General features: G+C 41.2%; 1 protein-coding gene across 1 annotated transcript in view; it reads right to left on the reverse strand.

The window, feature by feature from the left end:
* Positions 1 to 17,728, reverse strand: part of JMJD6 (Bifunctional arginine demethylase and lysyl-hydroxylase PSR) — a 122,700-nt gene that overhangs the window by 68,130 nt on the left and 36,842 nt on the right. Inside the window, exon 2 of the mRNA XM_071675981.1 lies at positions 11,520 to 11,731. Coding sequence (XP_071532082.1) covers positions 11,520 to 11,731 — 212 coding nt within the window. The remainder of the gene's footprint in view (positions 1 to 11,519; positions 11,732 to 17,728) is intronic.

A 17,728-nucleotide genomic window follows, 5' to 3' on the forward strand; every position in this document is an offset into this window, starting at 1 on the left:
GTGCTAGGAAGAGACAACAAAGGCCACATTCGTTCACACTCAGGTCTCTAGCTGTCATGTATAATGCACTAAAACCACAGCTCCCTTTCCACATCCAGGCCCCACAAAACTTTCCATGGTTTACCCCAGATGCTTCACATGCCCTGGTTCAATCCAATGGCAGCACGTCGACCCCAGTATACCACATCGTTCCAATTCACTCTATTCCTTGCACACCTTTCACCCTCCTGCATGTTCAGGCCCCAATCGCACAAAATGTTTTTCACTCCATCCTTCCACCTCCAATTTGGTCTCCCACTTCTCCTCGTTCCTTCCACCTCTGACACATATATCCAATTTGTCAATCTTTCCTCTCTCATTCTCTCCATGTGACCAAACCATTTCAATACACCCTCTTCTGCTCTCTCAACTACACTCTTCTTATTACCACACATCTCTCTTACCCTTTCATTACTTACTTGATCAAACCATCTCACACCACATTTTGTCCTCAAACATCTCATCTCAAACAGATCCACCCTCCTCCGAACAACCCAATTGATAGCCCACGCCTCACAACCATATAATGCTGTTGGACCCACTATTCCTTCAAACTTGCCAATTATTGCTTGCCAAGATAATGTTCTCGCCTTCCGCACATTCTTCAACACTCGCACAACATTCTCCCCCTCCCCCACCCTGTGACTCACTTCCGCTTCCATGGTTCCATCTGCTGCCAAATCCACTCCCAGATATCTAATACACTCCACTTCGTCCAGTTTTTCTCCATTCAAACTTACCTCCCAGTTGACTTGTCCCTCAACCCTTCTGTACCTAACAACCTTGCTCTTATTTACATTTACTCTGAGCTTTCTTCTTTCACACACTTTACCAAATTCAGTCACCAGCTTCTGCAGTTTCTCACCCGAATCAGCCACCAGCGCTGTATCAACAAACAACAACTGACTCACTTATAAAGCCCTCTCATCCACAACAGACTGCATACTGGCCCCTCTCTCCAAAACTCTTCCATTCACCTCCCCAACAACCCCATCCAAAAACAAATTAACAACCATGGAAACATCACGCACCCCTGCTGCAACCCGACATTCACTATGAACCAATCACTTTCCTCTCTTCCTACTCATACACATGCCTTGCATCCTTGATAAAAACTTTTCACTGTTCCTAGCAACTTGCCTCCCACAACATGTACTCTTAATACCTTACACAGAGCATCTCTATCAACTCTTATCATATGCTTTCTCCAGATACATATGTGCTACATACAAATCCATTCGTTTTTCTAGGTATTTATCAGACATTCTTCAAAGCAAACACCTGATCCACACATCCTCTACCACTTCTGAAACCTCTTCCCCAATCTGATGCTCTGTACATGCCTTCACCCTCTCAATCAATACCCTCCCCTATAATTTCCCAGGAATACTCAACAAACTTATACCTCTGTAATTTGAACACTCACCTTTATCCCCATTGCCTTTGTACAATGGCATTACGCATGCATTCCACCAATCGTCAGGCACTTCACCATGAGCCATGCATACATGGAATATCCTCACCAACCAGTCAACAACACAGTCCCCCCCCCCCTTTTTTTTTTATAAATTCCACTGCAATACCATCCAAACCTGCTGCCTTCCAGGCTTTCATCTTCCGCAAAGCTTTCACAACCCCTTCTCTGTTTACCAAATCATTCTCCCTGACCCTCTCACTTCCCACACCACCTCAACCAAAACACCTTATATCTGCCACTCTATCATCAAACACATTCAAAAAAACCTTCAAAATACTCACTCCACCTCCCTTTCACTTCACCACTACTTATTATCACCTCCCCATTTGCCTCCTTCATCGCTGTTCCCATTTGTTTTCTTGTCTTACGCACTTTATTTACCTCAATCCAAAACATCTTTTTATTCTCCCTAAAATCTAATGATACTCTCTCACCCCAACTCTCATTTGCCCTCTTTCTCACCTCTTGCACCTTTCTCTTGACCTTCTGCCTCTTTCTTTGGCACATCTCCCAGTCATTTGCACAATTTTCCTGCAAAAATCGTCCAAATGCCTCTCTCTTATCTTTCACTATCTTAATTCTTCATCCCACCACTCAATACCCTTTCTAATCTGCCCACCTCCTACCTTTCTCATGCCACAGGCATCTTTTGCACAAGCCATCACTGCTTCCCTAAATACATCCCATTCCTCCCCTACTCCCCTTACGTCACTTGCTCTCACCTTTTTCCATTCTGCAATCAATCTCTCATGGTACTTCCTCACACAAGTCTCCTTTCCAAACTCATTTACTCTCACCACTCTCTTCACCCCAACATTCTTCTTTTCTCAAAACCTCTACATATCTTCACCTTTGCTTCCACAAGATAATGATCAGACATCAATAAAGTTGCCCCTCTCAGCACATTAACATCCAAAAGTCTTTCTTTCATGCACCTACCAATTAACATGTAATCCAGTAATGCTCTCTATCCATCTCTCCTACTTACATATGTATACTTATGTTCCTATGAGTCCATAGGGAAAATGAAACACGAAAAGTTCCCAAGTGCACTTTCGTATAATAATCACATACATGTATACTTATGTATATCTCTCTTTTTAAACCAGGTATTCCCAATCACCAGTCCTTTTTCAGCACACAAAATATACAAGCTCTTCACCATTTCCATTTACAACACTGAACACCCCCATGTACACCAATCATACCCACAACTGCCACATTACTCACCTTTGTATTTAAATCACCCATCACTATAACCTGGTCTCATGCATCAAAGCTGCTCCCACAACACTTGCCTCTCATGATCTTTCTTCTCATGACCAGGTGCATAAGCACCAATAATCACCCATCTCTCTCCATCTACTTTCAGTTTTACCCATATCAATCTAGAGTTTACTCTCTTACACTCTATCACATACTTATCAATCTAGAGTTTACTCTCTTACACTCTATCACATACTCCCACAACTCCTGCCTCAGGAGTAGTGATACTCCTTCCTTTGCACTTGTCCTCTCACCAACCCCTGACTTTACTCCTAAGACATTCCCAAACCACTTCTCCCCTTTACCCTTGAGCTCCGTTTCACTCAGAGCCAAATCATCCAGGTTCCTTTCCTCAAACATACTACCTATCTCTCCTTTTTTTTCTCATCTTGGTTACATCCACACACATTTAGACACCCTAATCTGAACCTTCGAGGAGGATTAGCAATCCCCGCATGACTCCTTCTGTTTCCCCTTTTAGAAAGGGGAATAAGGGAGAAAGAACACTTCCCACGCCTTCCCCGCGTGTCGCTGAAGGTGACTAAAGGGGACAGGAGCAGGGAGCTAGAAACCCTCCTCTCTTTGTATTTTAACTTTCATATACACAATACACATGGGACTGCATTGGAACATATTAAAAAAGGGGGTGACTGTGCTGTTGACTGGTTGGTGAGGATATTCAGTGTATGTATGGTTCATGGTGAAGTGCCTGAGGATTGGCAGAAAGCTTGCATAGTTCCATCGTACAAAGGCAAATGGGATAAAGGTGAGTGTTCAAATTACAGAGCTATAAGTTTGTTGAGTATTCCTGTGAAATTATATGGGAGGGTATTGACTGAGAGGGTGAAGGCATGTACAGAGCATCAGATTGGGGAAGAGCAGTGCAGTTTTAGAAGTGGTACAGGATGTGTGGATCAGGTGTTTGCTTTGAAGAATGTATGTGAGAAATACTTATAAAAACAAATGGATTTGTATGAAGCATTTATGGATCTGGAGAAGGCATATGATAGAGTTGACAGAGATGCTATGTGGAAGGTATTAAGAATATATGGTGTGGGAGGCAAGTTGCTAGAAGCAGTGAAAAGTTTGTACCAAGGATGTAAGGCATGTGTATGAGTAGGAAGAGAGGAAAGTGACTGGTTCCCAGTGAATGTTGGTTTGCAGCAGCGGTGTGCAATGTCTCCATGGTTGTTTAATTTGTTTATGGATGGGGTTGTTGGGGAGGTGAATGCAAGAGTTTTGGAGAGAGGGGCAAGTATGCAGTCTGTTGTGGATGAGAGAGCTTGGGAAGTGAGTCAGTTGTTGTTCGCTGATGATACAGCGCTGGTGGCTGATTTGGGTGAGAAACTGCAGAAGCTGATGACTGAGTTTGGTAAAGTGTGTGAAAGAAGAAAGCTGAGAGTAAGTTAGAATGGAGGAAAACTGGAAGAAGTGAAGTGTTTTAGATATCTGGGAGTGGATTTGGCAGCGGATGGAACCATGGAAGCAGTGGGCTATAGACAGAGTTGTGCGGAAGAGGGTGGACGTGTTGGAAATGAGATGTTTGAGGACAATACGTGGTGTGAGGTGGTTTGATCGAGTAAGGAGGGTAAAAGGCCTCGCAACCATATAACAATGTTGGAACCACTATTCCTTCAAACATATCCATTTTTGCTTTCCAAGATAACGTTCTCGACTTCCACACATTCTTCAATGCTCTCAGAACTTTCGCCCCCTCCCCCACCCTATGATTCACTTCTGCTCCCATGGTTCCACCCGCTGCCAAATCCACTCCCAGATATCTAAATTACTTCACTTCCTCAAGTTTTTCTCCATTCAAAGTTACCTCCCAATTGACTTGTCCCTCAACCCTACCATACCTAATAACCTTGCTCTTATTCATATTCATTCTCAGCTTTCTTCTTTCACACACTTTACCAAACTCAGTCACCAGCTTCTGCAGTTTCTCACCCGAATCAGCCACCAGCTCTGTATCATCAGCGAACAACAACTGACTCACTTCCCAAGCTCTCTCATCCACAACTGACTGCATACTTGCCCCTCTTTCCAAAACTCTTGCATTCACCTGCCTAACATCCCCATCCATAAACAAATTAAACAACCATGGAGACATCACACACCCCTGCCGCAAAACAACATTCACTGAGAACCAATCACTTTCCTCTCTTCCTACATGTACACATGCCTTACATCCTCAGGTAAAAACTTTTCACTGCTTCTAGCAACTTACCTCCCACACCATATATCCTTAACACCTTCCACAGAGCATTCTATCAACTTTATCATATGCCTTCTCCAGATCCATAAATGCTACATACAAATCCATATGTTTTTCTAAGTATTTCTAACATATATTCTTCAAAGCAAACACTTGATCCACACATACTCTACCACTTTTGAAACCACACTGCTCTTCCCTAATCTGATGCTCTGTACATGCCTTCACCCTCTCAATCAATAGCCTCCCATATAATTTCCCAGGAATACTCAACAAACTTATACCTCTGTAATTTGAGCACTCACTTTTATCCCCTTTGCCTTTGTACAATGGCACTATGCAAGCATTCTGCCAATCCTCAGGCACCTCACCATGAGTCATATATACATTAAATAGCCTTACCAACCAGTCAACAATACAGTCACCCCCCGTTTTTCATAAATTCCACTGCAATACCATCCAAACCCGCTGCCTTGCCGGCTTTCATCTTCCGGAAAGCTTTTACTACCTCTTCTCTGTTTACAGAGGTATAAGTTTGTTGAGTATTCCTGGTAAATTATATGGGAAGGTATTGATTGAGAGGGTGAAGGCATGAACAGAGCATCAGATTGGGGAAGAGCAGTGTGGTTTCAGAAGTGGTAGAGGATGTGTGGATCAGGTGTTTGCTTTGAAGAATGTATGTAAGAAATACTTAGAAAAACAAATGGATTTGTATGTAGCATTTATGGATCTGGAGAAGGCATATGATAGAGTTGATAGAGATGCTCTGTGGAAGGTTTTAAGAATATATGGTGTGGGAGGCAAGTTGTTAGAAGCAGTGAAAAGTTTTTATCGAGGATGTAAGGCATGTGTACGATTGGTTCTCAGTGAATGTAGGTTTGCGGCAGGGGTGTGTGATGTCTCCATGGTTGTTTAATTTGTTTATGGATGGGGTTGTTAGGGAGGTGAATGCAAGAGTTTTGGAAAGAGGGGCAAGTATGCAGTCTGTTGTGGATGAGAGAGCTTGGGAAGTGAGTCAGTTGTTGTTCGCTGATGATACAGCGCTGGTGGCTGATTCATGTAAGAAACTGCAGAAGCTGGTGACTGAGTTTGGTAAAGTGTGTGAAAGAAGAAAGTTAAGAGTAAATGTGAATAAGAGCAAGGTTATTAGGTATAGTAGGGTTGAGGGTCAAGTCAATTGGGAGGTAAGTTTGAATGGAGAAAAACTGGAGGAAGTAAAGTGTTTTAGATATCTGGGAGTGGATCTGGCAGCGGATGGAACCATGGAAGCGGAAGTGAATCATAGGGTGGGGGAGGGGGCGAAAATTCTGGGAGCCTTGAAGAATGTTTGGAAGTCGAGAACATTATCTCGGAAAGCAAAAATGGGTATGTTTGAAGGAATAGTGGTTCCAACAATGTTGTATGGTTGCGAGGCGTGGGCTATGGATAGAGTTGTGCGCAGGAGGGTGGATGTGCTGGAAATGAGATGTTTGAGGACAATATGTGGTGTGAGGTGGTTTGATCGAGTAAGTAATGTAAGGGTAAGAGAAATGTGTGGAAATAAAAAGAATGTGGTTGAGAGAGCAGAAGAGGGTGTTTTGAAATGGTTTGGTCACATGGAGAGAATGAGTGAGGAAAGATTGACCAAGAGGATGTATGTGTCAGAGGTGGAGGGAACGAGGAGAAGTGGGAGACCAAATTGGAGGTGGAAAGATGGAGTGAAAAAGATTTTGAGTGATCAGGGCCTGAACATGCAGGAGGGTGAAAGGTGTGCAAGGAATAGAGTGAATTGGAACGATGTGGTATACCGGGGTGGACGTGCTGTCAATGGATTGAACCAGGGCATGTGAAGCGTCTGGGGTAAACCATGGAAAGTTGTGTGGGGCCTGGATGTGGAAAGGGAGCTGTGGTTTCGGTGCATTATTACATGACAGCTAGAGACTGAGTGTGAACGAATGGGGCCTTTGGTGTCTTTTCCTAGCGCTACCTTGCATACATGAGGGGGGAGGGGGTTGTTATTCCATGTGTGGCGAGGTGGCGATGGGAACAAATAAAGGCAGACAGTATGAATTATGTACATGTGTATATATGTATATGTCTGTGTGTGTATATATATATGTGTACATTGAGATGTATAGGTATGTATAATTGCGTGTGTGGACGTGTATGTATATACATGTGTATGTGGGTGGGTCGGGCCTTTCTTTCGTCTGTTTCCTTGCGCTACCTCGCTAACGCGGGAGACAGCGACAAAGCAAAATAAATAAAATATATAAATAAATTCTCTGTTTACCAAATCATTCTCCCTAACCCTCTCACACTGCACACCACCTCGACCAAAACACCCTATATCTGCCACTCTATCATCAAACACATTCAACAAACCTTCAAAATACTCACTCCATCTTTTCACATCACCACTACTTTTTATCACCTCCCCATACATGCACATATACATTCATATATATATATACACATACACAGACATATACATATATACACATGTACATATCCAGACTTCCTTGCCTTCATCCATTCCTGTCACTACCCACCACCACAGGAAGCAGCAATGCTACCCCTTGCTTCAGCGAGGTAGCACCATGAAAACAGACAAAAAGGATATTTTCATTCACACTGAGTCTCTAGCTGTCATGTGTAATGCATCAAAACCATAGCTCTCTGTCTACATCCAGGCCCTACAGACTTTTCCATGGTTTACTCCAGATACTTCTCATGTCCTGGTTAAGTCCACTGACAGCATGTTGACCCCGGAATACCACATCGTTCCAATTCACTTAATTCCTTCACACCTCTCACCCTCCTGTATGTTCAGGCCCCAATTGCTCAAAATCTTTTTCACTCCATCCTTCCACCTCCAACTTGGTCTCCCACTTCTTGTTCCTCCACCTTTGACACATATATCCTCTTTGTCAATCTTTCCTCACTTATTCTCTCCATATGTTCAAACCATTTCAACACACCCTCTTCTCTCTCAACCACACTACTTTTATTTTCATACATCTCTCTTACCCTCTCATTACTTACTCAATCAAACCACCTTACACCACATATTGTCTTCAAACATTTCATTTCCAACACATCTATCTTTCTCCATGCAACCTTATCCATAGACCATTCCTCACAACCATACAACATTGTTGGAACTGCAATTCCTTCAAACATACTATTTTTGCTCTCCAAGATAACGTTCTCTCTTTCCACACATTCATCGTTGCTCCACGAACCTTTGCCCCCTCCCCCACCCTGTGATTCTCTTCTACTTCCATCGTTCCATCTACTGCTAAGTCCACTCCCAGATATCTAAAACACTTCACTTCCTCCAATTTTTTTCCGTTCAAACTTACATCCCAGTCAACTCGTCCCTCAGCCCTAGTGAACCTAATAACCTTGCTCTTATCCACATTTACTCTCAACTTTCTCCTTTCACACACATTTTCAAAGTCAGTCACCAACTTCTGCAGTTTCTCACTTGAATCAGTGACTAGAGCTGTATCATCAGCAAACAACAACTGACTCACTTTCCAAGCCCTCTCATTCACAACAGACTGCATATTTGGCCCACTCTCCAAAAGTCTTGCATTTACCTCCTTAACTACCCCATCCATTAACAAATCAAACAGCCATGGGGACATCACACACCCCTGCCACAAACCGCCCTTCACTGAAAACCAATCACTTTCCTCTCTTCCTTCCTGTACACATGCCTTACATCCTTGGTAGAAACTTTTCACTGCTTCTAGCAGCTTACCTTCCACACCATATACTCTTAAGACCTTTCAAAAAGCATCTCTATCAATCCTATCACATGCCTTCTCCAGATCCATAAATGCTACATATATATCCACCTGTCTTTCTAAGTATTTCTTGCACACATTCTTCAAAGCAAATAAAAATGTGTGGAAAGAGGGATTTTGTCTGGAAAGGCAAAAATGGGTGTGTCTGAAGTCCTAACAATGTTATATGGATGCAAGGTATTGGTTACAGATAAGGATGTGTGGACAAGCATGAATGTATTAGAAATATAATGTCTGAGGACATTATGTGGTGTGAGGTTGTTTGATTGAGTGAGTAGTGAAAGGGGAAGAGGGAGGTGTGGTAATAAAATGTGTGGTTGAGAGAGCTGGAGCGGGTGTGCTGACATGGTATGGAAATGAGAATGAATGAGGAGAGATTAACAAAGAGGATATACTGTTGGAAGTATAGGACACAAGGAGAAGAGGTAGATTAAATTGGAAATAGTAGGATGGAGTGAAAAACATTTTGAATTATTGGAACCTGAACATGCATGAGGGTGAAACGTATGCATGAAATAAGAGTGAATTGGAATAATTTGGTGTACGGGTGTATATGTGCTGTCAAAAGACTGAACAAGGGCATGTGAAGCAGCCAGAGTACACCATGGAAAGGTCTGTGGGGCCTGGTTGTGGATAGGGAGCTGTGCTTTCTGTGAAATACACATGACAGCAAGAGACTAGATATGAGCAAATGCAATCTTTCTTTGTTCTTGGTGCTACATTGCTGACATGAGAAACAGTGATCAAGTATGAAAAAATATTAACAATAATATACAAGTATGCAGTCTGTACAGGGCGAGGGAGCGAGGGAGCCTGTAAAATGAATCAGCTGCTGTTTGCTGATGGTACAGCACTGGTGGCTGATTTTACTGAGAAACTGCAGAAGTTGGTGTCTGAGTTTGGGATTGTGAGAAAGGAGAAAACTGACAGTAAATGTGAATAAAAGCAAAGCAAAGTTATTAGGTTTAGCAGTGCACAGAGAAAAGTTAGCTGGGGTGAAACTGAAAGGAGAAAATTTGGAGGAAGTGAAGTGTTTTAGATGCCAAGGAGTGATCATGGCAACAAATGAAACCAAGGAGGAAGATGTGAGCCACAAAATGGGTGATGGGGTGAAGGTTCTGGGAGCACTAAGGAATGTGTGGAAAGATAAGCCACTATCTGGTCTATCTGGTAAGATGAAAATGGATTTGTCTGAGAGTAAAATAGCCCCAATTATGCTGTATGGATGTGAAGCATGGGTCACAGATGAAAATGTATGGAAAAGGGTGAATGTGTTGGAAATGAAATGTTTGAGGACAATATGTACTGTGATGAAGGTTGACTGGTAGTGATAGGGTAAAAGAGAGGTGTGGTAATGAGAACGTATACATGAAAGAGCTAAAAAGAGTATGCAGAAATGGTTTGGATATACATAAAGAATGGGTGAGGATAGGTTGTGGAAGGGGATACATGTGTCAGAAGTGGAGGGGTCATAGAGAAGAGGGATACTGAACGGGAGATGGAAATATGGAATGAATAAGATCTTGAGTGCTCAGGGCCTGAACATGCGGAGGGGTGAAAGGCATGCATGAGATACACTGAATTAGAGCAATGTGGTATGCATGAGGCAACATCTTGCCAATGGATTGAAGCAAGTGGCCAGGGGAAACCAAATACAGGTCTGTGGAACTTGGTTTTGGATAAGGGGCTGTGGTTTCAAAGCATTTCACATGACAACCAGAGAATGGATGTGAGCGAATGTGGCCCTTTCTCTAAGTGTTCCTGGTGCCACCATGCACATGTGGGAGATGGCAAACAAGCATATATAAAAAAAAGACGAGAAAATATACTAGTAATATCAACACATATGCATCAGACAATTAGATGAAAAAAATTAAGTAAATAGAGGCAGTTTACATAAAAGCTTTGGCTCTGTTTGTAACCATAACTAATCCAATTTTTTGTAATCATTAATATGTTGCTAATATATGTATGATTACTGTGTGGCCATTGGCAACTCAAGAAGGGCTATTTTGATAACTGCTGCTTCCCCTACATGTCGAAGCTTTGGAACTCTCTACCTTCTCATGTCTTTCCCAATAACTATGACCTGGCACATTTTAAATGACAGAATTTTCACTTCCTCCAAAATTTGTAAATACTTTCCTTTGTCTTTCCCTCTTCCTTTTCATAATTCTTTCTATACTTTATGGCCCAGCCTTGATGTGGACTTCTGTCCATGACTGAAGCCTTTAAAGAAAAAAATTCTAATTACCCATGGTTGGATTACTAAGATTTTCCTATACTTCAGATTATTACAAGGCTTTACTTTATGATATAAATATCAAAAATGATGTTAATGAAGACCAAGATTAAAATTACTGTACATTTATCTATCTAACAATGCTCTATTCCAGTCCATGTTGTGGATTAGGTAAAAATAGCTTCTAAACATTACTCACATCTAAGCATGCCCAGTATATAACAGATGAACAGGAACTTTCACTTTTTCAATCTGCACACTCAGTTTATTAGTGAAAAGAGATCAATTTCAACATTCATACCACCTCAACAACAATCATATGTAGATAAAATGAGATCATTATAAATATATTATGTACTTTATACTTGTATTCTTAGCTCAAACCACTGAAATATGATATGTAACAGAAAGACCCATACAATATATTTCAAATACTGCATTAGATTACAGCACTTAAAAGTAGAGAAAAATAAATTCTCTCACCTCTAAAGTCCATTTGTAGTTAGCTTTCCAATGTTCAGTTATTCCCTTTATAACGACAGGTTTATAAGGCTTTTCATATCGCTCTATAAATTCTTCTGTTGAAACATCATCAACATGGATACGCTCTGCAGTGTCTTTGACTTTATCAACAGAGCAATCAAACTTGGCTTTATAGTCTAGTTTGGTCCAAGCCCCTTTTTCAACACACAATTCTGAAAAGAAAGATTATACTTTTCATTATGGTAGTATGTTACAATGTAATTATAAAACATATTTTTGTACTGCTTATGCTTATTTTCTCTTAACTATGCCGCAGTTGTAAGCAAAAGTCTTATGCTTCAAATTGAAATACAAGAAAATTCTAAAAACGTTAAGTAGCGTAATAAAAAGATTAGAGTGCTTATTTCTATCAAACTAGCCACTTCCCACCATTACCATCACCATGCTCAATGCAAAACCCCTCCATTTGCAAGTATATTTATTTCTTATTTATTTTGCTTTGTCGCTGTCTCCCGTGTTTGCGAGGTAGCGCAAGGAAACAGATGAAAGAAATGGCCCAACCCACCCCATACACATGCACATACATACACGTCCACACATGCAAACACACACACCTATACATCTCAATGTACACATATATATACACACACAGACACATACATATACACCCATGCACACAATTCACACCGTCTGCCTTTATTCATTCCCATCGCCACCTTGCCACACATGGAATACCATCCATTTGCAAGTATTCTTAAGAAATCCAATGTCAACACTAAGTACATTTCCTTAAGAATCATATATTGTATATGGAGTGACTAATACAACACCGAAACAAATGGTGACTCTGGTCTTACACAAAGAAATATCTAAATAAAGGTATTAAAGTAAGGAGTGGGTGTATTTCTCAACAGGTAAAATAATGATAGAGCACCTATTACAACAGCTGCTAAAGTTCAAACTACAGTCAACAAAATGGTCGTGATAAATTACCAGCTGAAACTCATAAATCTTAGGAGGAGGCACTGACCATATGGATTAAAAAAGGTTCACATTGTCCAGCCACTGGAGAGAGTACTGGAGGAGTGGAAAAAGGCAATCATCTGCCCAATACATACAGAAAGGAATACAACCAAATGTTACAATTTCAGAGCATTTTCCTTCCTTTGACATATTGTTAATATGAATACATTACTAAACTAAGACTTAGGGAATGCTAACTAACTTCTAAGATAAAAAAGCACAGTAAATTTAAATTTCAACCTTAAGATGATAATTAAGTCATATGACACTGATATCACTACATATTTGTGCTTTTTGGATTTGGAAAGTGTTTGAAAGAGTATCAAGACTTAAACTTGGGAAATTCTTTGATAAACTTAATTCAATACATCTAACAGGTAGTACTTGGTAGGCAGCCAATGACCAGGGTGGTATGCTACCAGTATTACCTGCCTGGGCATCAGGAGGATCAGTAACAGCTGCACAGTGAGCCAGAACTTCAGTGGTTGTCAAGCTGAACTCCTCTGACCCAAGCAGCTGTCCTTTCTGCCTCACCCACACATGGACTACTGCCATTCCATCCACAAGCAGCTGTCTCTTCTTTCTGCCTCACCCACACATGGACTACTGGCATTCCATCCACAATCATAGAATCTCTTTCTGTCATACATATCACTTGACAAAACTTAACTCACACAGCTCATTCTTTGTAACTCTAGAGTTTCCCGTAGTGAGCATTATGCGCTAGCTCTAACTTTTGGCAAAACGGTAGGAACAGTAGATAGAAGTAGTAGGTGTGAGCATTAGGTAGAAACTTTAGGCATGGGTATTAGGTAGAAGTAGTCCGCACGAACATAAGGTATGAACCTCTGCAAACACTGCACCAGAGTTGCCCTCCGCCAGTAGCCTGTTAAGGGTTAAGCCCTCATGGCTAAAATGTGGCACTATGTTCACTAGTTATGGAAACTCCATTACTGTGGACGTAACCTAGATGGAGTTCCGGTTGAGAACAGGTGTCAGAGATACAGACACAGACAATACACCTGAAAATCAAAGTAAATCATCATTGGAGTTTCATATTAAAGTACAAGTGCTCTATGACTGCTGGCAAGTGAAGACTTATGGCCTAAGGTAAAAAGCAGCACAAAGCTGGAATGCATTATATCATCATTAAGTTTTAAAACAATAGGAGAGCTTTCACATAACTCTTATTAAAAATCTGATTTCACAAACTCCTGCATACGTAGATGATGTAGAAATTGTTGCAAATCCAGGAGAAGGCCTCTGGATCATGTTATATTCAAGGTGTAACATACTTCAAGAGTTTTGTTTTAAATGCCTTAAAATCAGAAGTATTGTTGGTATCCTGGAGAAAGGAGGAGAAAAGATATGACAGAAAAAGAAAAAATCCTTGAGCAGGTGCAATCATTCAAATATCTTGGACCTTCTAAGTACAAAGCTGTGAAATTAGGGTGCAATAAATGACAAAAAGCTATGCAATAAACTTGTTAACATTAGTTTCCCTATCTACATGATCAATGTGTCAAAAATAAAACCAACACTATAATCTAATCACAAAATTTTCTTTTTATATCTAACTGACCTTCACACTTAAAGCATGGTAAAAAAGATACAAATGTACAATGGCTTCATTTGCACAAATCTAATCTTTAGCTGTTGTGCAAAATGTACAAAAAGCAGACTACCAACCACAAACAAGTTCCACAAAATTATACTACAACATCTTAAATATGGCTGCAAAGCATGGGCTTTCATCACTAAAATGAAAAGTACAGTCTGATAAAATGAGGACTTTCCACCAGATCAAAGGAATATGTAAAACATAAAAGTAAGAAATGAAGAGATACGAAAAGATCAGGAAGTAAAATGGAATTATAAATTCACAGACATATGTCAATTAAGGGCCTTTTAAGAAGTATGGACAATAAAAAGATGTTTTAGGAGGTAAATAACATGCGTAAGATGAGAACGAATGGGAATATCATTGAAGGGGGCAAGGGTGGGAGTGATAACAGGCAGTGATGAAGTGAGGAGTTAGAGTGAGTATTTTGAAGGTTTGATGAATGTGTTTGATGATAGGGTGGCAGAGTAGGGTGTTTTGGTTGGGATGGTGTGCAAAGTTAGAGAGTCAGGGAGAGTGGTTTGGTTAAGAGAGAAGAGGTGGTGAAAGCCTTGCAGAAAGCCTTGCAGAAGATGAAATCTCGCAAGGTAACGGGTTTGGATGGTATTGCAGCTGAATTCATTAAGAAAGGGAATGCACGTGTTGTTGATTGGTTGGTAAAGATATTCAATGTATGTATGGATCATGGCGAAGTGTTGAGGATTGGCAGAATGCATGTATAGTGCCACTGTGCAAAGGTAATGGGATTAAGGCGAGTGTTCAAACTTCAGAGACAAGTTTGTTGGGTATTCCTGGAAAATTTTATGGGAGGGTATTGATTGAGAGGGTGAAGGCATGTACAGAGCATCAGATTGGGAAGGAGTAGTATGGTTTCAGAAGTGGTAGAGGATGTGCGGATCACGTGTTTCCTTTGAAGAATGTGTGATTAATACTTATGAAACAGATGGATTTGCATGTGGCATTTAAGGATCTGGAGAAGGCATATGATACGGTTGATAGAGATGCTTCGTGGAAAGTATAAGAGTATATGGTGTAGGAGGCAAGCTGCTGGAAGCAGTGAGAAGTTTTTATCAAGGGTGCAAAGCATGTGTACCAGTAGGAACAGAGGAGTGATTGGTTCCCAGTGATAGTCAGTCTGCGGCAGGGGTGTGTGATATCCCCATGGCTGTCTAATTTGTTTATGTATGGGTTGATTAGGGAGATAAATGCAAGAGTTTTTTGAGAGGGATGAGTATGCAGCCTGCTGAGGATGAGAGGGCCTGGGCAGCGTCAGTTGTTTGCCGATGATACAGCACTGGTGGCTGATTCTAGTGAGAAACAGCACAAATTGGTGACTGAGTTTGGAAAAGTGTGTGAAAGGAGAATGTTGAAAGTAAATGTGAATAAGAACAAAGTTATTAGGTTTAGTAGAGTTGGGGGACAAGTTAGATGGGAAGCGAGTTTGAATGGAGAAAAAGTGGAGGAAGTGAAGTGTTTTCAATATCCGGGAGTGGACTTAGCAGTGAATGGAATCATGGAAGTGGAAGCAAGTCATAGGTTGGGAGAGGGGGCGAAGGTTCTGGAAGTGAAGAAGAATGTGTGGAAAGAGAGACATTATCTCAGAGAATGAAATGGGTATGTTTGAGAGAATAGTAGTTCCAACAATATTATATGACTGTAAGCCATGGGCTAAAGATAGGGTTGTATGGAAGAGGATGGATGTGTTGGAAATAAAATGTTTGAGAACATTATGTGGTGTGAGGTGGTTTGATTGAGTAAGTAATGAAAGGGTAAGAGAGATGTGTAGTAATAAAAAGAGTGTGGTTGAGAGGGCAGAAGAGGGTGTCTTGAAATGGTTTGGATACATGAATAGAATGATTGAGTTAAGGTTAACAAATAGGATATATGTGAGTGATCGGGGCCTGAACATGCAGGAAGGTGAGAGGCATGCAAGGAATAGTGATTTGGAATGACGTGGTATACTGGGGTCCACGTGATGTCAGTGGACTGAACCAGGGCATATCAAATGTCTGGGGTAAACCATGGAAAGGTCTGTAAGGCCTGGATGTGGATAGTGAGTTGCGGTTTAGGTGCATTACACATGACAAGTAGAGACTGTGTGTAAATAAATGTTGCTTTTTTTCTGTCAGTTTTCCCGGAACTACCTTGCTGACGCAGAGGGTGGCGATGCTGTTTCCTGTGGGGCAGGATGGTGCTGAGAATTGATGAAGGCATGGAAGTATATGTAAATATGTATGTCTGTGTATGTCTATATACATATTTTTTTCTATTATAGTTAATCACTGTCTCCCGCGTTAGCGAGGTAGCGCAAGAAAACAGACAAAGAATGGCCCAACCCACCCACATACAAATGTACATACATAAACACCCACACACGCACATATACATACACATACATTTCAATGTATACATACATATACATTATTTTTTCTATTATACTTAACCGCCGTCTCCCGTGTTAGTGAGGTAGTGCAAGGAAACAGACAAGAAATGGCCCAACCCACACACATACAAATGTATATACATAAACGCCCACACATGCACATATACATACAAAGACATTTCAATGTTATCTATTTATTTATCATACTTTGTTGCTGTCTCCTGCATTAGCGAGGTAGCGCAAGGAAACAGATGAAAGACTGGCCCAACCCACCAACATACACATGTTTCTACATAAATGCCCAAAGATGCACATATACATGCCTATACATTTCAACATATATATACACAGACATATACATATATATACACATGTACATATTCATACATCCTGATTTCATTCATTCCTGCCACCATTCCGCCTCACGTGAAATGGCACACCCTGCATACACATGAGGTAGTGCTAGGAAAAGACAACAAAGGCCACATTCGTTCACACTCAGTCTCTGGCTTTTATTTGTAATGCACCAAAACCACAGCTCCCTTTCCACATCCAGGCCCCACAAAACTTTCTATGGTTTACCCCAGAAGCTTCACATGCCATGGTTCAGTCTACTGACAGCACGTCAACCCTGGTATACCATATTGTTCCAATTCACTCTATTCCCTGCATAGCCTTCACCATCCTGCATGTTCAGGCCCCGATAGCACAAAATCCCTTTCACTCCAGCCCCCACCTCCAATTTGGTCTCCCACTTCTTGTTCCCTCCACTTCTGACACATATATCCCCTTTGTCAATCTTTCCTCACTCATTCTCTCCCTCTTCTGCTCTCTCAACCACACTCCCCCACCCTTTAACCACTTACTCGATCAAACCACCTCACATCACATATTGCCCCTAAACATCTCACCTCCAACACATCCACCCTCCTCTGCACAACCCTATCTATGGTACATGCCTCACAACCATATAACATTGTTGGAACCACTATTCCTTCACACATACCCATTCTTGCTCTATGAGATAGCGTTCTCGCCTTCTGCACATTCTTCAACGCTCCCAGAACCCTCACCCCCTCCCCTAAAGTGTATACATTTCAGCGTACACATGCATAATACATACACAGACATATACATATATACACATATACATATCCATACTTGCTGCCTTCATACATTCCC

This window comes from Panulirus ornatus, chromosome 22 (assembly GCF_036320965.1).
Source record: "Panulirus ornatus isolate Po-2019 chromosome 22, ASM3632096v1, whole genome shotgun sequence".
NCBI classification, from domain to species: domain Eukaryota; kingdom Metazoa; phylum Arthropoda; class Malacostraca; order Decapoda; family Palinuridae; genus Panulirus; species Panulirus ornatus.